Source organism: Euprymna scolopes, chromosome 25, assembly GCF_053919585.1.
Source record: "Euprymna scolopes isolate OS-2025 chromosome 25, ASM5391958v1, whole genome shotgun sequence".
Taxonomy (NCBI): domain Eukaryota; kingdom Metazoa; phylum Mollusca; class Cephalopoda; order Sepiida; family Sepiolidae; genus Euprymna; species Euprymna scolopes.
In genome coordinates, this window is record NC_136506.1 from 24638757 (window position 1) to 24666661 (window position 27905).

A 27905-nucleotide genomic window follows, 5' to 3' on the forward strand; every position below is an offset into this window, starting at 1 on the left:
TTTTTTGGCAGTGGTTTCAGCTAGATGGGTGTTTATTGTGAAAGATTGGTGAGGAGGCCAGAGATTCGAGCTCAGACGAGCACTTGCCATGGAAATAACGATAAAACAAAGACAGGCTCGCAATGTCTCTTCTGTGGGAGAGAGATTGCAGGGAAGAGAAAAGGGCACCCCCCACTAAACCACGAATCTATTTTGTACTCTGTCAAGCCAGGATAGGCTATTTTTAGCAGCTCCTGCCCATATGTGGCAGCAGTACTCCATCCATTCTTACGGGGATATAGGCGTCCTCCTACATACAGCGCTTGGTATACCAAAATAGTCACCAATCTGGTATTGACCAGGCTCAACGTTGCTTAACTTCGGTGATCTAAGAAGAACCGGTGTACAAACGTAATTATGCCTTATACTTTATACGGCATTAAAGCTGTTAACAAACGTTACTGATATCACAGAAAACAAAGTGCTTGACTAAAGTGTACCGTCACAGACCATAGGTATGATTAAAGTATAAATATGTCATTGTAGGGTTTGTTTTACTGTAAACATAGATTCGAAAAAGTTATCACAAAACAAATATATAACAAATAAATGTTATCAAAGGCAAGATAAGTTACTTTTCTAACTAACTGGATATGTTTTTAGTGTTTATATTTAATGTAACATGTTTATTCAACTCGAAAACATAGTGTTTACCGATGTATTCGAAAATTTAAAATGGCAGCCGACTCTGTCTTTGAGGCTGTTAGTTTGGGAAAATTTGTTATAAATAAAAAACAGACAAAACACTGTTAGAAACTCGCTCAATATATGTTACCGTGACATAGGCTGACATATATTCGGCGGGTTTTTAACAGTATTTTGACTGTTTTTTTTATTCATAACTCCTTTTCCCAAACTTACCGTCCCCGAGAGCGAGTCGGCCGCCATTTTGAATTTTCGAATACATCGGTAAACACTGTATGTTTTTCGAGCTGAATAAACACGTTACATTAAATATAAACACCAAAAACATATCCAGTTAGAAAAGTAACTTATCTTGCCTTTGATAACATTTATTTGTTCTATATTTGTTTTGTGACAACTTTTTCGAATCTATGTGTACAGTAAAACAAACCCGTCATTTTAATATCTAGATGAAAAGCGTTGTGTAACGTTTCGAATAGGCTTTCAAACAGCAATGTAGGGTGTACATATGTAACTATGATCAAATAGTACGACTGAAGATTTAAATTAACAGATCAATAAAAAAAAGGCTTCTTTATTGGCAAAACGGACGCCTAGATCAAGTATTTGGTCTTTCATTTATTTCTGAAAACACATTTTACATATCTTTAAAATAGACTTAAAAGAAAAATCCACTTACGATTATGTTGAAACCAAATTTATTTTAGCTTTCAGTGTTTAGCTTGAAAGAAGTTGATTCTATCAGAATAAAAAGTTTTTTTTATGATAACCAAATATCTTTATTTTTAAATTAGTTTGATTTCATGACATTCTATCTCAACATTGTTTTCACTATCAAATCAGAAACATGTAAAAAAAAAATATGTGTGACAATTTTTAATGAACTTTTTTATGATAAGGTGCAGCGAACGGAGTACAGGGTGAAACGATAAATTTGTCGCTCTAAAAAAAACGACATTACACTTTTGGTATCTATTCAATGTAGCCGCCTTCAGCCTTAATCATCGCCTCAATACGGGTCCTGAGAGGGTGTGTTATCCACAAACACCGGCGGGAGCTTGGCGAATAGTCGGCGAATAGCGGTGATCAGGTAGGCTTTTGTCTTGTATGAAGTCATGTTGGTGATGTTTTCGACGTGTGACGAACCGAAGTAGTCCAGCGGGTTCAGGTCAGGGGAGGAGTTGGGGGCGCAATAAGAGAAGGGTAAAAAGTCGTAGCATTCCTTCTGAAGCTAAGCCTTGATCTCTTTGAACTTGTGGGCTAGCACAGAATCCTTCTGCCACACCCAGAGTCTGCCAGCAGCCACCTGATTGCATCAGGGCATCACCCCACTCTTCGAAACATCCAGGTACACTTTGGTGTGACTTTAAACCCGACTTCGAAGATGTGATGTGGCATGATGCAGTTTTAAGTTGAAACCACACCAAAGACCTTAACCGTTGAACTGTGCCTTAAAGCGTTGAACCACCCGAATTTACATTCTAAGGGTGCTAGCAATGGTCTTGTTTCATAACTTGGAGCGATAGAGAGCATGAGTTGTAAAGTACCGCATCTGTGATCTCGTTCGTTGAACATTGTGTCACTTTCAGACATGATAGAAGGCTTCTATCGTATACAATTGACCAACTAGTAGATGGTCTGCAAAAAAAAAAAAAAAAAAAAAAAGAAAACCAGTTTTCATCAAAAGGAAATGAAAGTATGTCGTGTTTTTAGGGCGACAATTTTAGCGTTTCACCCTGGTTTATAGTATCAGTTCGATGCACAGTTATAAGATTAATAGAGATTAGTATTTAATGCAAAAATGAGCATAAATGTAACCATATTCAACCATCAATTTTACAGCAAGCAATATTTCTAAGCCAACGGGCCATAAGTTTTGCTCGTTTTTAACGTGCTAAAAGGTTTTGTTAATTATGATCCTCAAATATAACTCCTTCGACAGCCGTTTGTAGGAATTGGATTGAAAGCTGCTTATCTCCTTGGGATTGATAAAACTTAAGTAAATATATGTAAAATGTAATTAACAACATTGAAATGCAGATTTTTAACAGATTAAAACATCTAAATCGTCTAATGCTTTTTGTGTTTGTTGTTGTTGTTGTTGTTTTGATTTGTTTTGTTTTTTGTTGTTTTGTTTTTGTTTTTTGTTTTTTTTTGGGGGGGGGTTCTTGCTTTTTAAAAAGTTCGATGCCAATCGATTACTGACATCTTCGGCCGGTGTTGGCATCCAAATAATAAGTTAGCATTAGATATTTCTCAAATTCAGGATCACATGAACCGGATAGCAGTGATCATCAACGTCGGCTATGGCGCCTCATTCATCACCCTCAGCGCGGCCATTATGGTTCTCATACTCTGCAGGTAAGCAACTTCTTTTTTTTTTGTATTTATTCGGCATCCATTGTATTTATTTCTTTTTATGTCAGGATAATAAGTATAATTATAATTTTTAATGCTCAATATATGTTAATATTTTAACTCCGAGTGATATACAATGAACAGAAGTCTGTATCACAGTAACCATATATTTTGATGAGTGACACTCATAGAACAGGATATGCTTTTGTCTATCTATGATTCTAATAACTCTCCAGGTCAGCAACTTTTTTTTAAATCTTTATATTTTAGTTCTATGTCCATTTCATTTATTTTATCCCCTTCTTTTTCTTTTTTTTTTCCTTTCTTGATTTTCTACTTATTTAAAATCCACTTCTTTAAATGTCCACTTATTTAAATGTCAACTTCTTTAAATGTCCACTTCTTTAAATGTCCACTTATTTAAATGTCCACTTATTTAAATGTCCACTTATTAAAATGTCCAATTCTTTAAATGTCCACTTATTTAAATGTCAACTTATTTAAATGTCCACTTATTTAAATGTCAACTTATTTAAATGTCAACTTATTTAAATGTCCACTTATTTAAATGTCCACTTATTAAAATGTCCAATTCTTTAAATGTCCACTTATTTAAATGTCAACTTATTTAAATGTCAACTTATTTAAATGTCAACTTATTTAAATGTCAACTTATTTAAATGTCCACTTCTTTAAATGTCCACTTCTTTAAATGTCTACTTATTTAAATGTCCACTTATTAAAATGTCCACTTCTTTAAATGTCCACTTCTTTAAATGCCCCTCTTTAAATGTCCACTTCTTTAAATGTCCATTTCTTTAAATGTCCTCTTCTTTAAATGCCCACTTCTTTAAATGTCCACTTATTTAAATGTCCTTTTCTTTAAATGTCTACTTATTTAAATGTCTACTTATTTAAATGTCTACTTATTTAAATGTCCAATTCTTTAAATGTACACTTCTTTAAATGTCCCCTTATTTAAATGTCCACTTCTTTAAATGTCCACTTATTAAAATGTCCACTTATTTAAATGTCTACGTATTTAAATGTCCACTTATTAAAATGTCCAATGTCCACCTTTAAATTTCCACTTCTTTAAAATGTCTACTTCTTTAAATGTCCACTTATGTCCACTTCTTTAAATGTCCACTTATTAAAATGTCCACTTCTTTAAATGTCCACTTATTTGAATGCCCTTTTCTTTAAATGTCCACTTATTTAAATGTCCACTTCTTTAAATGTCCTCTTCTTTAAATGTCCACTTCTTTAAATGTCCACTTATTTAAATGTCTACTTATTTAAATGTCCACTTCTTTAAATGTCCATTTATTTAAATGACCGCTTAATTAAATGTCGTCGAATTGTTTGATTTTATGTGCCTTATCTCCTGATTCAAATGTGCAGAAAGATTTTTCTTTCTCATTTTTTACTCTCAATTTTCATTACGGGCTTTACTTTTGTATCAGTAATATCGCCTGAAAAGATCACTACTTACTTGTAATTAGCTGACCGAAACATGCTCATGAATGTGTAGCCAAATATTTATGCAAAAATGTAAAACAAAAAAATGTATATCTTGCCTTACTTCGGTATTGAACTCTCCTATACGAGCCGCGTTAAAATAAAATAAAAAAAAATTTTTAATCCAAAATGAATCATAAAGCAAAGTATCTCCGTTGTATTTAATAATGCCTACTTGAATATATGAATATATATATATATATATATATATATATATATATAAAAGTGAACGTGTCTCTGTGTGTATGTGTGTGTGTCTGTGTACATTTTCCTACGCAATAACTCTGTCAATGTTTAGTCCACAGACTCGAAATTTGATATACAGGGTACTGAGATTTGGAAAAAAATCTTTGTAATCTGTTTTCAGCCAGAAATTTGGCTGTTAAGGGGTCAAAGTTCAATGATTTGACCTTTGAGAACTCTACAAACCTCCTCCGCTAATATTGGGTCTAAACTCTTAAATTTTAGATATAGGTTCTTTGGACATGGATCTGAAGGGGTTATAATAGGGGTCAAAGTTTTAAAAAATTGACCGCTTTTTTTATTTTGCTCAACATACACCCCCAAACACCGGGGCAATGCCGGGATGAAATGCAGAACGGTGGTTCATTAAAATTGTGGGGTCTGCGTTCGCGCCTGATCCACAAAGTATGGAAATAAAGAAATTAAAAATTAAAAAAAAACGTTTACAAGTGTTTTTTTATATAGATGTACATAAGAATACTTTGATAAGTATGTTTTAACTTAAATAGGGATGATATAATAAAATTGTTGGGTCTGCGTTCGCGCCTGGCCTCTGTGGAATGGAAATAGGCACACACTTTAATAAAGACTTTTCATATCTATCTGCGTAAATATACTTTGATAATTATGTTTCAGTTTGAATAAATATGGTATAATAAAATTATGGGGTGTTCGTTCGCGCCTGACCTCCATAGAATGGAAATATGTCACAAAGTTTAACAAGGTTTTTTTAATATAGATCCACAGAATATTGTGATAAGTGTTTTAGTGTGAACAGGTATGGTATAATAAATTATAGGGTTCATCTATTTTACTTTTACTTTCATCATATTTTGCTTGGGTATGGATACCCCCAAATTCGAAGCTATCTCTTTACAACCCTTCCTTTTCATAACCTATCATAGTTTAATAAATCAGAGTCCATTTTCTGTCGGCTGTTTTTGAACCCAGTCAACGACGGGTACTTTTCCTAGTATATATATATATATATATATATATATATATATATATATATATATATATATATATATATATATATAGATCACTCTGAGAGGTGTTGAATACATTTTAAAATGAATGTTCAAACTGATGATTCCCGAAAGGATGTCTGTAGGTGTTTAATAATTATTATAGTAAATAATTATTTCTGCCACTTAAAGAAACTCGTTTCTTATCGTTAAGCACTTTCAGTTGAATTAAGTCGGTCAATTTAGCTCAAATGTTCAGATTATCATATATTGATTAGATCACTCTGGCAGACTTTGAATACATTTAAAAATAAATGTTTAAATTTTAAGAGTATTTCTCGCGGTTAACGGTGGCCGAATGGAATGAGTCCTTCGCTAATGAAGTCAGAATTGCTTCTATTGCCGGGTTCGAATCTGTCGACCGGTGTTAATTTATATTCTACACGGAACAAAAATGTAATATTCGAAAAATCACGTAAATTGATCAAATAGGAAATAATATTTTATGGGGAGCTAGAGGCTTGTCTTGATCTGCCATGTTTAATAAATAAAGGGAGACAACTCAATTCGAGCTATCGAGATCAAAATCAGCGTTGTAATGGTTTCGATTTACTCGTAAAATCTTATTTTTATATGAAAAAATCTACTGGATAATTTTACGTGATTTATGGAATATGGTCCTTTCGTTCCTTGGCGGATATGTACTTTATAAAGATTTTTCTGTGCTTTTTTTTTTTTTTTTGAGGTGGGGGTATTATTTTGTTTCGTGTTTTGTTTTGTTTTTTGTTTCTTAGGTTAAAATTTGAACCTGCAACCAAATATTTTTTTAAATATCGATTGTTTCTTTTTTCTTTCTTTCAGACGTTTCAACTACAAAAGCACCATTATCCATATCAACTTGTTCCTCGCCTTCTTAATGCGTTCGTTCTTTGCTTTGTTACGACAGAATCTTTTCACCCATGGCTATGCCATGAGCATTGATATGGAAGAAAAGAATGGAAAGCTTTTATTCAAACCGGGAATTGTAAGTAACTCCAACTATCTACATTTTATTTACTTACAAAAGAAAACGATTATATTACCTACACTCGGTCCATGTCCGTCTTTCCAGGCGTTGAGGAGAGTCCGGTATTATAAATCCCCTTTGTTGGTATTTGAAACCGAGAGTACCAATGATATTCTATTATTCTGTAATATATATATATATATATATATATATATATATATATATATATATATATATATTCGGGTTTTTGTTATTCAAAAGTAATAAACTAATGAATTCAACGAGGTTGTTAGATAGTGCTCAATAACAAAAGAACTAATAATACTTATTTATTGTTAAATAAACATGTTATTCATTGAACATTTGAATAGTCAAGTCGCTGCCTGATGATATCTGTTGTTTGATTGAAACAAATGGCTGTTTGTAGCAGCGGGATGTAAACATGTCTATTTAACAATAAATAAGTATATATATATATATATATATATATATATGTGTGTGTGTGTGTGTGTGTGTGTGTGTGTGTGTGGGTGTGTGTGTGGGTGTCACTTTGTGTATGCGTGAGTTCCTTGCTCAAATGTTCTGAAACGGCTGAGCTTATCTTTTACAATATATATATATTTTTTTAATATATAATTATTCATTTATCTACCTGAATTTAAACTGTGGGTGGTATTTAATTCCAAGGGTCCTTTCGGGTAATAATCCATCGTCAGTAGAGAAATGAATCCTCTCTCTAGGATGTAAATTGCAAAATGGCTGCTTTATTTAGATTTAAATCCAAACGCTCAAAGATTAATTAATGTCGTTAAATGTTAAGGGGAGATAATTCTATAGATCAAGGGTCGTAATTCAAATTCTGAATTTAAAATACACAACAACAAAAAAATAAAAACAATGAAACAACAACGCCAGTTATATCCATATTAAGCAGAATTTGAATTACGTCCGATTTTTAATGTGAGGAGTGAAGGGGAAATGGGGACCAGCTCCCCGGGAAGTAGGGAAGCTGGATAGTTACAATTGGTATGAAGGGTTTCCCTTACATTTACCAAGGTCTTATACGTGGGATTTGCATTTATTTGCTCCCCCACCGAGCAAATTAGGCAAAAGGTCTTATATGTGGGGTTGCCCCCACATATGGTCTTTGCTTGCAGTATCTGCCGGAACAGATACTACCTGATCTTGGCAAAAAGGCCAAGAAAAACTTAAAAAGCTAAGAACAGGGTATTTATTTGCTCCCCCACCAAGCAAATTAGGCACAAGGCCAATTTTAATGTGAGGAGTGAAGAGGAAATGGGGACCAACTCCCCGGGGAGTAGGGGAGTTTGATAGTGACAATTGGTATGAAGGGTTGCCCCTACATTGACCAACGTCTTATATGTGGGGTTGCCCACACATATGGTCTTTGCATGCAGTATCTGCCGGAACAGATGGTATTTATTTGCTCTCCCACCGAGCAAATTAGGCACAAGGTCGATTTTTAATGTGAGAAGTGAAGGGGAAATGGAGACCAACTCCCCGAGGAGTAGGGGAGCTTGATAGTGACAATTGGTATGAAGGGTTGCCCCACATATGGTCTTTGCTTGCAGTATATGCCGGAACAGATAATACACTTTGATCTTAGCCAAAAGGCAAAGAAAAACTTAAAAAGCTAAGAACAGCATGTATTAACAACAGACCTTTGATCTTAACCAAAAAAAGCCAAGCACAAAAGTGTTACGAACAGACCGGCCGACCGACCGACGGAGTGACTTATACTGTCGCTTGCACGCGACTAAAAATCCGTTTGATACGGTTATAACTAGCTGCTGTTGTTTAAAAAATTTTGTAAGCTACTAGATGCTCTAGAGTCTCAATAATTATGTAAGCGCTTAATGGAGGTGACTTTTTTATTATTTTTTTATTTTTACTTATATGCAGATATATGATCAAGGGAATTTGTATAGATATGGTTAATCTAAGAGAAATTATACATCTATTTTTTCATTCGTTAATTTGTTCAGATTATCTAGTTATTAAAGTGAGTATTTTTTCTGTATCAGTTATTATTGAGACCGTATATGGAAAACGTTAGTTTGTTTGGGTCATTATTAGAAATATGTTAGATTTTTCTGTTTTACTGTTAATTTTTGGTTTTAATTTTTCAATCAGTATTGATTCTTTTAATCTGAGGTTTCCCTGGTTCCTATTGCTAATTTTTTTTTAATATTTCCCCATTTTATGAACTCTTTGCACAATTTTGTTTTGCATATATGACTATTTTTTCATATAATATTGTCATGCCAGTACCAGGAAATTAATGACTTTGCTAATATCTTTTAATCTGATGAGAAGAACGCATTTCTTTGAAAATTGGGGGATTAAGAAAATGTCAGTATATCTTATTTGAGTATCCTGTCGAACAATAAATACATGTAAAATATTATTTACACTCTTAAATATGTGTTCCTTTCGCTCTCTTTCTCTCTCTCTGTCTGTCTTTTTGTCTCTTTCTCTCTTTCTATCTCTCTCTGTCAGAAACCTTAAATTATTTCCAGAACTATATATATATATATATATATATATATATATATTGTCACAGGAAACAGGACATAATGCAGAAGTGACCATTTCCCCCCTATTTTTTAAATTTATCGGTCAGACATCCCCATCCCACCTCATTGCTATTGAGACATTCAGCAAAGAAATATCTGCGCGTTAACCCAATGAAAGCGAGTAAAACACACCATCCCCATCCCCTCACTAAGTCATTCGTCAAAAACACGTGCCAAGGCCACGGCGAGAAACCATTCAGAAACCCCTACCTCCACCTCAAATGGAGCAGCTTGCGGAAAAAGGGAAAGAAAAAACCTTTTTGGCAGGAGTTATGTGTGAGGAGAAAGAAGCAGAAGGGTCAGTTAAAAAAATTCGCCGAACGAATGTTGATAATAATAATAATGCGACAGATGCCAGCCAATATGATTCGCTTGATAAATTGGAAGTTCACTCGACTGAAGCCTAATTCATGGAGTCGAAAAGGGAACACAGCAAAACTATGAAAACACGTTGGCTCAGAGATATTGGGATGTGATACATCTCCGAGTGGAAAGGACGCGATGAACAACAGAAACGCGATTTATGACTATTAATCTATAATTAAACGTTTCTTGTGATAATGCAAACTCATTTACAATTGTTATCGAAAGAGGTGTAGAGCACTGAGAATTAAGGCAGGCTTGTCATCACTTAGACTCCAGCATTTATTGTCAGTTGGAAATAACTGATGATGACATATGTAAGATATTCTAGTGAAGTAATAATATTCAAATTAATGAAGAATGGAGATCCACCAAAGTTACGATAATTTCGTGATATATTCTTATGAACACTCGTTTAATGGCACAACTCTCGTATTCGTGGCGCTAATACGTTTTGGATTTTTAAAAAGAGGTTTTATGCTTCGCACGTCCATACACAGCTATAGTTCATCGCTGGCGAAAGTGCATTGAGAATGATCCTGACAATGGAATGATCCTGCAATATTTGATTACTCTACGAGTATACATTAAACGATGTGAGCGTGCATAGGGTTTCCAGCTATACGTAAACCCCTAGCGCCCCACCCGCATTGGTTAGAGTGAGTGGTGTAATCCGTCAAAACTTCCCTTCTCCCATGGTGAGTTATTCTGCCAAATTTAATAGCTCTACGTAAAACGGTGTCAGCGTGCATGGATTTCCCCCTTATAAGTGACCTTCCTACTCCTGGAGCCCCACTTTATTATACCCATTTAGATCGTTGATATTCTTCTATCATTATAGGTGATCAGTTTAGTATAACAATTAACCATAGAGGAGCCTATTCGTGTACAGACACACACGTATGTTGAAATTTATTATATCAAATATACATATATATATATATATATATATATATATAACTACTATTATATCAAATGTACGTATATATATATATATATAACTACTTTATTTAGTCACATAAAATTAATATACGAAAGTATAGATTTATGCGTAAACTTTAAGTATTTACTTCAAAGGTGCTCAATACGTAGGTAAAGCTAGTTAGTAATTTATAAAATATATATGGCGATTAAGCTACACTGAATATTCGGCGTTTCATCCACTCTAGGATTCGTCAGGCTTATGCGCGAATTCTGTGGTTGTTTATCGTTTTTATATGGTCCTCTTCTGTTGAGGATTTTAGTTAGCTAATCAGCTTTCTAGTATCCACCGCGCCCCTTCCTATCAGCCAATGGACATGCATTTTATCGAACAAAGGATCTGTTTTAAAACTAGTTTAGTGGTTTAAGGCAGACATTTTCTTTTATATATATATATATATACATATGTGTACACACATATATGCATATATATATACATATATATATACATATATACATACGTTTATGTACATTCATGTTTATTTTATTTATTTGTTTATTTTCTATTGTTTATTATCTATATGTTTATATTCTATTTTGTATCGCTATCCTAAAGTAAATTTTATTTTGTGAACACAGTTATTTGCTATTTCTCTTCTACAGTTTAATAGATTTTGGGGTTCTTTGAAGTACAGGATAGCAAATTTTTCATGAAGGCATACTTGACATGGGTCGTCTAAATGCTACACGTGGTAGCTTGTCTTATTATTTTTCATTCGACTACCGGCGAATGTCCGCTTTCCTTAAGTTCCCAGTATTTATTCGCTAGTGTTGTTTTTATACGGTGTTTTTTATTTTTTATGCCGTATTTGATTATATATATGTATGTATATATATATGTATATATATGTGCATATATGTGTGTACACATATGTATATTTATATATATAAAAAAGAAAGGAAATATCTGCCATAAACCACTAAACTAGTTTTAAAACAGATCCCTTGTTCGATAAAATGCATGCCCATTGGCTGATAGGAAGGGGCGCGGTGGATACTAAAAAGCTGATTGGCTAACTAAAATCCTCAACAGAAAAGGACCATATAGAAACGATAAACAACCACAAAATCGGCGCATAAGCCTGACGAATCCTAGAGTGGATGAAACGCCGAATATTCAGTGTAGCTTAATCGCCATATATATTTTATAAATTACTATATATATATATATATATATATATATATATATATATATATATATATATATATATACCATACTTTAGAGTAATTGCGCCAACTAGCGAAAAGTGCTCTTTTGGCAACCACGCATGTAAAGAGCATTTTTTTGTTTTAGTTACCCACCGGATTTGGCGCAATTACCCCAGAGTACGGCATATATATATATATATATATATATATATATATATATATATATATATATATCTTCTTCTCTTCTCTATATAAATAAAATGAACTCATTTTTCCCCTCCGACTTTGACCTTTATAGGACTGCACCTGTATACATTTGGTGCAGCCGTATCATTCACAAACTGAATCACGACATCTGCCGTATGTTATAGGCTTATTACCTATCCAGTATCTCGCTGATCAGAGTTTCCTATATTCTGTCTGGTGAGAGTCCACTGTAAAAATCGGTTACATTTAATGGAAGTAGTAAAGTATACTCTCTCTAATAAATTCATCCTTCCACCGCCACTCACTTACACCGTTCCAGACCGTTCACAGGAGACATTTAAAACCGACCATCGGTTAGAATTTATCTAAAAACTGGACTGGACTTACGCTGAAACGAACCACGCTTACTTTGCCATTGGTTAGCATAAAACATAAACACAATTTATAAAGCATTTATTATAATAAAATTAGATTAAAACAGAACACAATCCGTTACCTGGAATTGAATTCACAATTACATTACTTCGATTTCGTTATAACCCGCGTGGTTAGAGTTTTATGAAAACCTGGATTGACATTTACGTGAAACGCACCAAACTTACTTTCACAAACACAACTTCCGTTTTGCTCTTTCCTTTCGTTCTTTTTTTTTTCTTTCTTTCTTTCTTACCTTTCGTTGTCTTTTTCGCTTTTTTGGTGATGGTGATGGTGGTGGTGGGGGGTACTTCCCTATGTTTCTCTTTCTTTCCTTAAACATAAACACAAACTAAACGCTATACGTTATCTTGAATTGCATTACCGAACACATTACTTCGATTACTCGACTTCCATTTACTTTAGACTCGCGTTGGTAGGGTTTTCTAAAAATCAGAACTGCGATTTACGGGACGGCATGTTTAACATCGTTACATTTTCATTTTCATTTTCTTTTGTTGTGCTGATGGTGGTGGGGGTGACTACTTTCCTATGTTTTCAGTTTACACGATATTTCACTTTTGTAAAGCTATTTCTTACCAAACTTCCTTTATAATCTTTCCTTTCGGTCTTTCCTTCTTTCTTTCTTTTCTTTCCTTTTTCTGCTCTTTCCATTGTTAAAACGAAACGAAACAACCTGATATTCCAGGTTTTACTTACACTCTATCACTCTACGACTCTACGACTCTTACTTGTGTATCCAACTCTATTTGTGCCACGTTCCTTTACTTTTTCACCTTACCACTTACCAGACGACATTCAGGTAAATAGAGTTTTATATGCGGCGATATTCACGTACATGGACTTCCCTTTTTGTTCTTTTTCTTGGGGGCCGGTTTACGTTACTACACGTTAGCCATGGATCGGGCGACGGATCGGGCGACACCCGCATTCCTCGCTGTCAGACGATAATACGACTTCTTTTTTTTAATTTTTTACTTTTATATTATGCTATGTTTCCAGTAATTTCGGAATTCATACTCAGGGGACGGGTGACTTATTACATCAGTGGTTATTTATTTATTATTTTTTTGCAATTTATTACTTTTTTCCCCTTGGTGGAAGTATCATTAAACCATTGATACAAAGCCTATCTGAATGTCAGCAGACGACATTCGAATGGGAAGAAACCGACTACGACCACAATGCAGACAAACAGGTTTACTTCAAAAACACATCGTCTGCAACGGATCGCTTACACAAAATAAAATATACCAAAATAATAAAACAACAACAACAACAACCAATAAACCAAAAAAAATACACAATTACTTAAGAAAAAAAAATAATAATAATAACAACAATAACACCAGGAGATAATACAAAAACTATATCTGGGTAATTACTTTACCCTACCAAACTACATAAATAAAAACTATAAATTTTAATACTAACATGAAATACACATACTTACATTTTTCAGCGTACGATTCTTGGGGTTATTCAATATTGTTGCATTTTTATTCTTTCCTGTTTGCAGTAGAACCTCTCTTTCTCCACTTTTTATTTCGTTCTTTATTTACTTCCTTTTTTGGGGGGGGACATCTACCAATGATTTTAACACACATTTTCCATTGCGTCATGTACGAAATTTTACTTTGTTGTTTTTTGCGAACGCCAATATCATTCGGTTTGGCTCTAATTAATTCATGTTTTGTACTAATAAGGTGTTTCTTTTACAATGTCTTAGCACTTCACTTTACTAATTAACTCGGAAATAGACACAGAAAACTTTATTTTTCACGTGTACAAATACTTTTTTCCCCTTTGGCACATTAAATTTACTCCTTACTCTTTCGAATACAATAGAAAACTCAAAGGAAACCTACAAAAAATTTAGGATAAATCGGCTTGCACAACTAAGTCCCTCATTTTTGCCCGCCCAGTTTTGCACAGTTTACATATTTGGGTCCTTCTATTTGCCGGGGGGGGGCGATTATAACTTCCCCAAAACCGGGGTATTGGAAACATCCACAGCAATGTTTTTTTTCAACAAAAATTGGCCACTACAAGAACTATGATTATTTCCATTTTTGTCCGCAATAAATAACAAATAAATATACATCATTACCGGTTTATTTCGTTTGCAAAATACAGTCCGATGTTTGCATTTACATAAACTTTACTCCCCTCATATATTATCTACATCGATTCATAATGTGGTAGACTCATACATTTCGTTCATTAATGGAAACGTTGGATTTATTTATTTCGTCGGTAGAAGAGGGGGGGGGCAATAAAAACATAAACTGAATTCTGTCAGTTTTTTCTTTTTCAGTTGAAAAGGCAATCAAATATCAAAAGTCAAACATCAAGACCATAGAGTTCATTAGTTGAGTATATAACAATTTTTCACTTTTTACACAATACAATCTTTTATAAAATATGCCACCAAAAAAGACTTCCCTTAGTCGTAATACAACAGCAGTTGCAACCAGAAAAAGAAGTCGACAATGGGAACATTATGAACAGTCTCAGGAAGACACTTCTGGTACTTCCTTGAACGAAAATGCAAATCAGGACTATGGGTCACATCAAGTTACTTTTGACCCAGACTTATATGAGGCGGACCAGTCGCAACCTACGGATATAAACACATATGTGGAACTTAGGGTTGCGCAAAACAGACAGGCTATATTAGAAGCAATGCAGAGACACACATTACGCACAACTGCTCCTAAATCATCTTTCTGGTTGCACGAAGGACGTACATATGAGGCTACACGTACTTATCAATTACGCTCAGATGTTCAAATTGGCACATTGAGTAATGGGACACCTTGCAGACAATGCAAAGCAAAGAAATGGAATCGGGAATCACCAGGTATCTGTTGTTCTGGTGGAAAAGTTATTCTTCCAGATTTAGGTATACCTCCTGAACCATTACGCTCACTTATTGATAACAATTCAATTAACTCAACACATTTCTTGAACAACATCTGGAGTTACAATAACTGCTTCAGTATGACAAGCTTCGGTGCTGAACAAATACGTGAAGGAGCCTACATGCCGACATTTAAAGTTTGTGGGTAGATTTCTCATAGACTTGGTTCTTTGCTTCCCATCGATACTGGAAATCCACAGTATCTTCAAATATATTTCATGGATGATGATCAGCAAGAAGCTACGACAAGATGTAATTATGCTCCTAAAACAAAGTTTGACAGTGTTCTTGATTTGCAAAATATTCTTCACCGAGAAAATAACTTTATCAAAAACTTCAAGATGGCTATGGAGCATGCTCCATGTGATGATTTCAAAGTAGTTATACATGCTGATAAAACTCCAAGACAAGAACATAAACGTTGTTTCAATGTTCCAGATGCACCTGAGGTTGCTGTTGTAATAGTCGGTCAAGAATTTCATCAGCGAGATATCATCTTGCATCGCAGAAACCATCAACTACAGCGTATTGCTGTAACACATTGGGCATATGATGCTTTACAGTACCCAATCATTCATTGGACAGGTCAAGAAGGTTATGGCAGACAAATCCTCAAAATAAAGAGTTAGTAATAGGAAAAAAAATATCAGCTAATGCTTTCTACGCATTCCGAATTATGGTCCGTGACGACAGCTTTAATATTCTGATTAAATGTAGGAACCTATTCCAACAATACATAGTTGACATGTATGCTAAAATAGAGCATGAGAGGCTTATCTACATTAAAACTCATCAGAGGGAGCTAAGCGTTGCTGATTACATTCACTTAAGAGATTCTGTAAATATTGATGGCAACATTGAAAATGTGGGCCGTTTGACCATACTACCAGCAACATTTACTGGGGGCCACGATATATGCATGAACGCACACAAGATGCATTGGTCTATGTGAGAAAACATGGAACTGTTGATTTATTTATAACTTTTACCTGCAATCCCAAATGGCCAGAGATTGTGAATGAACTCCTTCCATATCAACAACCACATGATCGGCATGACCTCATAGCAAGAGTTTTTCATCTAAAGCTACGTGTCCTTATGGATTTACTTACAAAAGGAAACATTTTCGGAGTGGTTGTAGCATATATGTACACTGTTGAGTGGCAGAAAAGAGGATTGCCACATGCTCATTGTCTGGTTTGGCTTCAGCAAAAATTGAGATCCTCTGACATAGACTCTGTTATCAGTGCAGAAATTTCTGATCCTGTAACAGATCCAGTTTTACATGATATCATTAGACACAACATGATTCATGGACCATGTGGAACATTAAACAGCTCTGCACCATGTCTCAAAGAAGGAAAATGCTCTAAGAGATATCCAAAGAAATTTTTAAATGAAACTCGGTCAGATCAAAATGGTTACCCATTATATCGACGATTGCCTACTGATGCTGGAGGCTTTGAAACAACAGTTACCCTCCCTGGGAATGCAACGTTTCATGTAGACAACCGATGGGTTGTACCATACAATAAACCCCTTTGTAAGATTTTTAATGCACCTATCAATGTCGAATATTGTAATAGTGTAAAATCAATTAAGTACATTTGTAAATATGTAAATAAAGGCAGTGATCAAGCTGTCTTTACATTAAAAAATAATGCTCATGATGAAGTTAAGAGATATGAAACCGGCCGTTATATTTCCACTAATGAAGCCATTTGGAGAATACTTAACTTCCACATACATGCGCATCATCCCACAGTTATTCACCTCGCAGTGCATCTAGAAAATGGACAGCGGGTTTACTTCACTGAAAATAACGCAGCTGATAGAGTTGCACATCCACCTCCAACTACTTTAGCAGCGTTTTTCAATTTGTGTAAAACAGACACTTTCGCACGTACACTTCTGTATGCTGAAATTCCCGCTTATTATACATGGGACACTCATAATAAAATATTCAAGCGACGCTTACAGGGTAGGTCAGTTCAAGGCTACCCGTGTGTTAAAAAAACTGAAGTTTTGGGCAGGGTATACACCGTGCATCCAAATCATTTTGAATGCTTCTGTTTGAGACTGCTTCTACATCATGTTAGAGGTCCACAGAACTTTAATGATCTAAAAAATATTAATGGTCAAATTATGAATACATTCAGAGATGCATGTGCTGCACATGGACTGCTTGATGATGATAACCACTGGGATGCTACATTACAGGAAGCATCTACATCTGCCTTGGCACATAATTTGAGACATTTGTTTGCTATCATGTTAACTACCTGTGCAGAATCTTATCCAACACGACTTTGGCATACACACAAAGAAGCATTAAGTGAAGATTTCCTTAGGGAACGCAATCAACATCCTGGGGCTGTTATAACTTTTACAGACAAAATCTTCAATACTGCTCTGGTTCATATTGAAGATATTACATATAAGATGAATAGTAAAACACTGACAGATTTGGGTCTTACCTCACCTGATAGATCTAATACACATCCTATTGTTACTGCTTGGACACGTGAAATTAGCTATCAACCACATGAGCAAGCATCAATTGTTCGGGACGGTATTGCAAAACTAAATAGTGAGCAAATTCATGTTTTTCAAACTGTAGTTAATACTGTTGAAGATCAGCAAGGTGGCCTTATATTCCTTGATGCACCAGGAGGAACAGGAAAGACATTTGTTACTAAGTTAATTCTTGCAAAAGTAAGGTCAGAAGGAAAAATAGCTGTAGCTGTGGCATCATCAGGTATTACAGCAACCCTTCTTCCTGGTGGTAGAACAGCTCACTCCACATTCAAATTGCCATTATCATTAATAAAAGATTCTATTCCAATTTGCCATATAGAACGAGGATCAGATTCAGCTAAAATTTTACAGAATTGTTCCTTGACCATATGGGATGAATGTACAATGGCACATAAAAAAGCATTTGAAGCTCTAGATAAAACATTGCGTGATCTCAAGTCACGTGATGTTGTCATGGGTGGCATCACACTTTTATTATCTGGTGACTTCCGACAAACGCTTCCTATTGTTCCACGTGGAAGTCCTGCTGATGAGCTCGATGCTTGCATTAAATTGTCATATTTGTGGAAGTACATCAAGACTGTAACCTTATCTACAAACATGCGTGTCCATCTTAATAGTGACCCATTGGCTGATAAATTTGCTTCCATACTTCTACAAATTGGAGATGGCAAAATTCCAACAGACAAACATGGTAAAATTGTAATTACTTCAAGTATTGGATCAATTGTTTCCTCACTCGCAGAACTTTGTAACTAAGTTTACCCAAATATAGCTGCAAATTATACTAATCCTCAATGGCTAACAGAAAGAGCAATTTTAGCTCCAAAAAATGATATGGTACACATCATCAATGACCAACTGCTTGATGAAATTCCAGGTGAGGAACAAATTTACACTTCTCTAGATTCTACTGTAGATAATGACCATGCTGTACAGTACCCTACAGAATTTTTAAATTCCTTGCAATTACCTGGTATGCCACCACACAAATTAAAACTGAAATCTGGATGTCCAATTGTGTTACTCAGAAACCTTGATGCTCCACGACTATGCAATGGAACAAGATTATGTGTAACACGAATGCAACCTCATGTGATAGAAGCAGTCATATTGACTGGTGTAGCTACAGGCGAATTGACATTTCTTCCTAGAATACCAATTATTCCATCAGATTCAACAATTCTATTTTAAAGGCTTCAGTTCCCAATAAAATTATGTTTTGCCATGACAATAAATAAGTCACAAGGACAAACCTTGGCAGTGGTTGGTCTGAACTTAGCTTCTTCTTGCTTTAGTCACGGACAGTTTTATGTAGGATGTTCACGGGTAGGTTCCCCACACAATCTATATATATTAGCACCAGAGGGTAGAACATCAAACATTGTGTATCCAAGAGCTTTATACAAATAGGAAAGCCAATTCTCCATTCTATTATTATTTATAGTTATTTTTTGCTGTGAATTATCAGCATGGCAGTCTGATAAGTATTGTCCACACTCCACCCATATTCCTGTCAGGTCAATGTTTTAAAACTCTGATAGGAAATTCTTATGGGAAGTTTCTAATCTTTTTCATTATAGAATGTGTACCTTTTTCTATTCAAAATTTAATTTAATACAACCGTTCACTTCTTTCATGTTAAGTTACTTAAAATCACTAAACTCAGTTGCAATGCTCCGTGGCATAGTGGTTAGCATGCCGGACAATTCACATCATATTTTCACATTCGCGCTGACCTACCGTAGTCTTTTTTTTTTCATAAACACCTAAAATGGATTTTCTTGGTGGCCGAGTTGTTAACATCGCATGTTTTTTTTTTCACACTTAATTTTCCAACTTCGCCCCAATACTCCGGGTTTGATCCTTCCTACTTACCTAACATCACTTTTTTTTTTAAACAATCCCCACCCCGGAAACAAACACCCGGGCAACGATTTTTTTTATTCTTTTGTTTTGATTTACTCAAAACCGCACACACCTCGAAACATCCGAGCAACGCCGGGTACCCTTGCTAGTATTTATATATTACCTTTTTATCTATTTAGTTACGCATGTGTAAATAAACAGATAAAACGGTAATAAAATAAAAAAATATATATATTTGCTCTGAAATAGTATTGAGCACCTTCTTCACGTTTTCCCTATTTACCAATTCAGCTATATATATATATATATATATATATATATATATATATATATATATATATATATATATATATAATTTTACTGTGACAACCATAGTGCCTTTCAAGTGTTTTCTCTCACTTAGATGGTGTTCCTTTATATCTTTGTAGCACTGGGAATGTCGTCTGCTGTTCACGGTCTTTGTGTATGGGGTGGCCGTCAGTCAAACCTGGATATTCGTCGAGGGTCTTTACTTGCAAATGCTCTTCTATCGGACCCTCCTCACTCAACAACGGGGCATCAAAGCGTACGTCATTTTTGGCTGGTGTAAGTGTTTTTGTATTATTTTCTAATGTTTACAACGTTGTATAAATTTGTATAACGAGCAAAATAATTAATCCAAGAACAGTGTTAGATAATTTATAATTAGCAAATGAACAAAGTTATTTTTTTGCGACATGGTGTGTAAGGTGGTTGTTTTTAAAACGGCATATTAATCTCCTTATGTCATGGAACTGTTTTAATGGCGATTATTAAAGGGCTGGCACAAACGGACCAAGGGATGCTCAAGGCATTCGCAGCAAAAATTTGACAAAATATGTTTCATTTGTTTCAATACAGTTTCGTTTCGTTTTGATTATAATTAGGAAAACCTAGAAATTACATTTTGTGGTAATTATTACTGACCGGAACTCGATGTGGAGGGGGGAGGCAGTGGAATTCTGGGAGGCAGTCGTTCAAGTAAAAGGTTTTAAAAAGTGCTTGGTCAAATGATTTTATAGTAGTAGTAGTAGTAGTAGTAGTAGTAGTAGTTTGTTGTCCACCACGTGGGTCGGACTGAACTTTGCATAGCATCAACTTGTGGGTGATAAAACACCCCTATCGTTGATGTGTTAGTTGGACTTTTTTGTTTAGTCAAGTTACACGTCTCACAGTTACTATTACAAAGACAATTTGTCGTTGTAAGCAACGAGGCAATACGTTGCAAATCCAGTTAGCCGAGAAAAGCCGAGAAGGATTCTCCACACAAGTTAAGAGTTTCATTGTTTTTTCCTTCTACGTCGAGTTCAGGTTTAGCCGTTGAGTTGCAGAAACGCTCTCCCCCCCCCCTTCAGTCGGTTAAAATCCGACAATTTAATGTACATTGATTGTTCTTATAACATGAATATAAATATTTTGATTGGTTGATGAATTTTTTTTATATAATTACTTTGGTAAATTATTCAACTTGATTAGTAAATGCAACTTTTGGGTTACCCTGATTATAACTGTTCATGTTATACCTTATTACCTTTTGCAACATTCTTGTTGCAATTAAATATTTGTACGAAACAAAAAAAAAACAACGAAACGAAATAATACAAAAAGTTCGCTTTGTTTCGGTTTCGGTCAAAAAATAATAAATTAGTAAATATTTTGAATGAAACGGAACGAAGCGGAACGAAACGAAACGAATCCACTTTGCAAAATTCGAGGCAATACCGTGAAATAGCAGGCAAAATCGATTTGCAAGCAAGAAATAATTCCCACATTAGCTGGCAAATTATTTACGGCAAGGCTAATTCCTGCTAGCTTATTTCTTGTTGCCCTACTGGTGCTTTAAATTACGTAAAAAAAATGTCGGTGGACTTCTCCAAAGGACGGGAGTCCAAAAGGCACAAAACACACGGATGACTACGGCTTTGAAATTATTATTTATATTAGTATTGTGTATGTGAGTGTCTTTTTTACGGATAGTAGTACGAAGATTTGGGAACTTAATAAATAAATTAGTGGTTTTTATATTTTATTGCAAAACCTTGTGACCTTCAGAAAACGGTACATATTTTCTACATGAACAAAACAAGGCAAAAGCAGTTGTTCGGCCGTAAAAGTAGAAAAAAAAAACTAATTTATCTTATTTTATACTCGTGGATCTCCAGTTACAAAGGCAATCGGGGATGACGGTTAAAGAGACGTTAAGATAACCAGCTGAAAGATGAGGAACACTATGAGAGTAAAAACATTAATCAATTATATGAACTGCGTTTGATTAATTATAAGAGGACATAAGACAAGAGTGCACTGATATTGGATTTTCAGACGACTAAGTAATCAACAGAAAAGCAGTCCTGTGATAATGTGTTCCAAATGCAGTGAGACTTCCCAAGTAAATGGAAATTCTTCTGACGCAATGTACATGGAGGAAGAAAGGAAATATTTTTACCTTCTGATGGCAGTACGAATACTTATTGCGAATGTCTTAAAAAGAGGAATCGAAGGTTGGAGCTAAGTCGAGCAGGTTCTATGTAAACAACGAAAAAGTAGAGAGAAACTAGCAAAGGCTCTTCTGTGGGAAAGGAATATGAGACGAGATCAACGGTCGCTTTATTTCGCTGTTGAGTCATTACTCTGTAAAAACATGAAAGTGTGCTTTATGTGGAAACTTCTTAAACCTGAGAACAGTATTCCATTCTCAGGTGTATCTCGCCTCTATTCTAAAAAATACTGTTTCAACAGCAGTAAATAGTTAGCAAGCGGCCAATACGCTATAAAACTTACAAGGCAGTACAATCAATCAATTATTTAGATTTTGGTATTATTCCGGTATCATATAACACTTAAAAGGTTCATTTGCAGCCGTAATAAAATATTTTCTTTTGAATATATTATATTAAACTGATTATAAACTTGTCTAGAAATATCATATTGAACTGATTATAAATTTGTCTAGAAATATTATATTAAACTGATTATAAACTTGTCTAGATATATCATATTGGATTGATTATAAAGTTGTCTAGATATATTATATTGAACTGATTTAAAACTTTCCTAGAGATATTATATTGACCTAATTATAAACTTTCTAGAGATAAACTGCCTAGAGATATTATAAGATTATAATATTTTCTAGAGAGATTATATTGAACTGATCTTAAACTCTTCTAGAGATATTATATATTGAACTGATTATAAACTTGTCTAGATATATTATATTGGACTGATCTTAAAGTTGTCTAGCGATACTATATTGAGCTGATCCAAAACTTTTCTAGAGATATTATATTGTCTTGATTATAAACTTGTTAAATGATATTGTATTGAACTGAATATAAACATGTCTAGAGATATTATATTAAACTGATCTAATACTTTCTAGAGATTTTATATTGGATTGAACTTAGACTTGTCTAGAGATATTATATGAATTATTATGAACTTGTCCAGAAATATTGTATTGATCTGATCTTTAACTTTTCTAAAGATATTATATTGGACTGATCTTAAACTTTTCTAGACATATTATATTGAAGTGATTATAAACCCGTCTGGAAATATATTTGAACTTACTATGAACTTAGCTAGAGATATTATATTGAACTGATTATAAACTTATCTAGAAGTATTATATACTATTATGTATTATGAACTGATCTAATACTTTTCTTGATATATTAGACTAATCTTAAACTTGTCTAGAGATATTATATCGAACTGATCTTACACTTGTCTATAGATATTATATTGAACTAATCTAACTCTTTACTAGAGATAGTATATTAAACTAACTATAAACTAGTCTATATATATTATATTGGACTGAATATAAACTTGTCTATAGATATTATATTGAACTAATCTTACATTTTTCTAGATATATTATATTGAACTGAATATAAACTTTTCTAGAGGTATTATATTGAACTCATTATGAACTTGTCTACAGGTATTATACTGCCCTGACTATGAACTTTTCTAGTGATATTATATTGATCTAGTCTTAAACTTCTCTTGTGATATTATATTTAACTGGTCTTAAACTTTTCTAGAAATATTATATTGAACTGATTATAAACTTGTCTAGAGATATAATATTGAACTGAACTTTAAACTTTTCTTGAGATATGATATTGGGCTGTTCTTAAACTTGTATAGAGACATTATATTGAACTGATCTTAAACTTGTCTATAGCTATTATAACGAATTGATCTTAAACTTTTCTAGAGATATTATATCGAACGGATATTAGACGTTTCTAGATATTGAACTGATTATAAACTTTTTAGAGATATTATATTCAACTGATCATAAACTTGTCTAGAAATATTATCTTGAAATGATCTGAAACATTTCTAGAAATATTATATTGAACTGATTATAAACTTTTCTGGAGATATTATATTTAACTGATCTGAAACTTTTTTGAGATATTATATTGAACTGATTATGAACTTGTTTAGAAATATTATATTGAATTGATTTTCAAATTTTCTTGAGATATTATATTGAACTGATTATAAACTTTTCTAGAAATATCATATTAATTTGATTAAAAACTTTTCTATATGTAGTATATTGAACTGCCTATATACTTGTGTAAAGATATTTTATTGAACTGATTATAAACTTGTATGGAAATATATTTACCTTATTATAAACTTGTCTGGGGATATTACATTGGACTGATCTTAAACTTCTCTAGAGATATTATATTTTACTCATCTTAAACTTTTCTAGAGATATGATACTGAACTTATTATAAACTAGTCAAATGATATTATATTGAACTTTTCTAGAGATATTATATTGAATTAATTATAAACTTCTCAAGAGGTAATATATTGAACTGACTATAAACTTGCCTGAAGATATTATATTGAACTGATCATTAATTTTTCTAGAGATATTATATTGAACTGACTATAAACACTTCTAGGCTATTATATTGCATTTATTATATACCTGTCTAAAGGTGTTATATTGAACTGATTATAAATTTGTCCAGAAATATTATATTGGACTGATCTTAACTTTTTTGGAGATATTATATCGAACTGATCTTAAACTTGTCTAGAATATTATATTGAACTGATCCTCAACTTGTCTAGAAATATTATATTGATCTTATTATATACTTGTCTAGAAATATTATATTGAACTGATCATGAACATTTATAGAGATATTATATTGAACTAACTATAAACGTCCTTAATATATTATAATGAACTGGCTATAAATTAGCGTAAATATATATATCGATCTGATTGAAACTAGTCCTGGCTGCCTAAGTCACAGGATTATAAGAGACTGTATACTTTCATAAATATGAATGTATTTTTTGCAAACAAATAATGAAAAAACATTTAAAGAAAGATAATCTTAAAGGATTATCTTTCTTTAAATGTTTTTTTTTTCATTATTTGTTTGGTAATAAATGATTAATCCACTTAACAACAACATTTATTGTTTTTTTTTTTAATGCGTGATGTGATAGTGATGTGTTACGCATGTCTAAGAATGTTAGAGAAAGAGAAGAACGGAGCCTATAAAATATATTTTTTTGTTTGACTTCTATGGTTAAAACAACCAAGTGTTTCCTGCTCTATATTTGATCTGGTGGATTTTTAACACTGTTGCGCTTTCTTGTCGCAATTTTGGGGTTAAATTCAACATATTACTGCCAAAAACTTACTTCCCCAAGACTCGATGCTCTGCTGTCAAATCTCGTTATTCTAAAAACCTGAAGCACTGCTGACAAAACTTGCTACTCCAAGATCCAAATCCAACATGAAGCAAGTCTCACAAAAATCAGGCTTTTATTTCAAACTATAAGCATCTCATTTGAATATTAGATGACAATATCGCAAGCATATAAAGAGAAAAGGCGGCCATTTTTTTTTTTAGTTTTTTTAACTGCATTTGACCCTATAGGTTGCACAAAAACAGGTTTATATCAAGTTTTAAGGCGTTTAATCACAGAAGCATAACTCCTCTTGCTTTTAGTAGCATTTCAGACCACAACTTATTTAGAAGGCAAAGAGATATTGCAAAAAGAATTGATGTAAAGGTAGTCTCGATTGAATGGGTAAAACGCCTGTGATTTTCATGTCAACCACGAGAATCTTTAAGGAATTTTGAACGGAACCCGCTATTTATTCTTTGAGGCCGAGTAAAAGTCTTAGGTAATTCATAATTGTATTCTTAATATTAGATCAGTGCCGTAAGAAATATAAGTGCTAATTATAATGATTCTAAGTACCAGTCATCTGAAAGTCGAACGTTCAATCCTCGGCATGAGCGATACTAAGAATACAATCTGAAATATTTTTTATCGGTTGGTCACGGTTAAGTTTGAAATAGATTTTTTATCTGTCAGTCAAGATAAAACTGTGAATAGCAATTCCGTTGGTCTCTAATGCTTAAGTTTAAAATAGTATAGATGGTGGAGCGGAAGTTGGATAGCTGTGTGGGGCCTCGGAGAAAATGTGAGGAGGGGGGGTTTATGTATGGTCTGATTAGGTAATTAACATGTTTATATTTTTATTTATATCCAACTTCCGCTCCACCATCTAGCATGCTTTGAATCGATCTGTTACGTTCACCATTTGAAAAGGGAATTTTTTCCCGAAATTAATAATGGATATTGTCGCAGACATAACAAGTAAGACATTTTACCTAATACAACTGAATAAATATATGTATATATAAACATATGTGTATGAACTCATTGATTTTTTACAACAACGACTATATTTCATTCCTCGCATTGTGACAGCCTTCTAAATCTTGACTACATATATATATACGTGTGTGTGTTTGTGTGTGTGTGTGTGTGTGTGTGTGTGTGTGTGTGTGTGTGTGTGTGTGTGTGTGTGCGTGCGCGCGCGCCAAATAAAAACAAATGGTGGTCTGACCTCTCCAGGTAGACACAGACTGACTACAATCATAGAGATGTCAAGACATTCTACACTCTGCTTCATCAGGCTTATGGTCCGAAATCCTCTTCAACTGCACCACTCCTGGCGAAGGACGGGAAAACCTTGCTGAAAACCTCAGATGAAATTATGCATCGATGGCATGAACACTTTCATGATCTTTTTCATAACCCATCCAATGTTGATGTTGCTGCAATAGAACGTATCCCTTTTGTCCGGAACTTGGTGTTGAACCGACTCTTGCGGAAACAGTTGACTTCATAAAACAGATAAACTCGAACAAAGCCCCTGGGCTGGATGGCATCCCTGTTGAGCTGCTGATACATAGTGGTGTCAATGTACATTGTGTGGTCCACTCTTTGATACTGTCAGTATGGCAGGGTGACCCGGTTGCCCAAGATTGGGTGGATGTCATCTTGGTTATGTTGTACAAAGGAAAGGGTACAAGGTCTGATTGTGGACATTATCGAGGTATCTTGCTGCTGAGTGCGGTTGGAAAGGTATTTGCACGGCTCTTGCTAAACCGGTTGGAAAAGTATGTATGTCCTAATATCCTTCCGGAATCCCGGTCTGGTTTAAGAGGTGGGCGAGGAACTGTGTATATGGTGTTTTCTGCTAGAAAGCTCTAGGAGAAATGTATTGAACAGCGTATGCCTCTTTGCCAGGTGTTTGTGAACTTAACCAAGGCGTTTGACACAGTCAACCGTGAGGGTCTCTGGAAAGTGCTGGAATAATTTGGTTGTGCACCATGCTTTTACAGACAAGTTCAAGCGACTTCATCATAGTATGAAAGGTCGCGTCAACTTCAATGGTCGGCTTTCGGAAGAATGGTGTGATAATGGTGTGAAGCAGGGTGATATAGCTGCACCAACATTGTTTTCGCTCTATTTGAATGCAGTGCTCTGGTATGGTTTCCACGATTGTGATATGGGTGTTTATATTAGATTCCGAACGACTGGAAAGGTGTTCAACCTCAGAAGATTCCAAGCCAAAACACTTGTTAGTGATTGACTTGTTAGGGAACTGTTTTATGCTGATGATGCTGGCCTGGTAACACACTCCCCAGTAGATATGCAACTAGTGATGGATCTCTTTACAAATGCTT

At 34.2% G+C, this 27905-nt stretch overlaps 1 protein-coding gene across 1 annotated transcript in view; it reads left to right on the forward strand.

Annotated features, from left to right (window-relative positions):
- Positions 1-27905, forward strand: part of LOC145247293 (glucagon-like peptide 1 receptor) — a 567758-nt gene that overhangs the window by 393535 nt on the left and 146318 nt on the right. The window contains exons 5-7 of the mRNA XM_080108912.1: positions 2934-3045; positions 6636-6798; positions 20271-20427. Of these exons, the coding sequence (XP_079965038.1) occupies positions 2934-3045; positions 6636-6798; positions 20271-20427 (432 nt within the window). The remainder of the gene's footprint in view (positions 1-2933; positions 3046-6635; positions 6799-20270; positions 20428-27905) is intronic.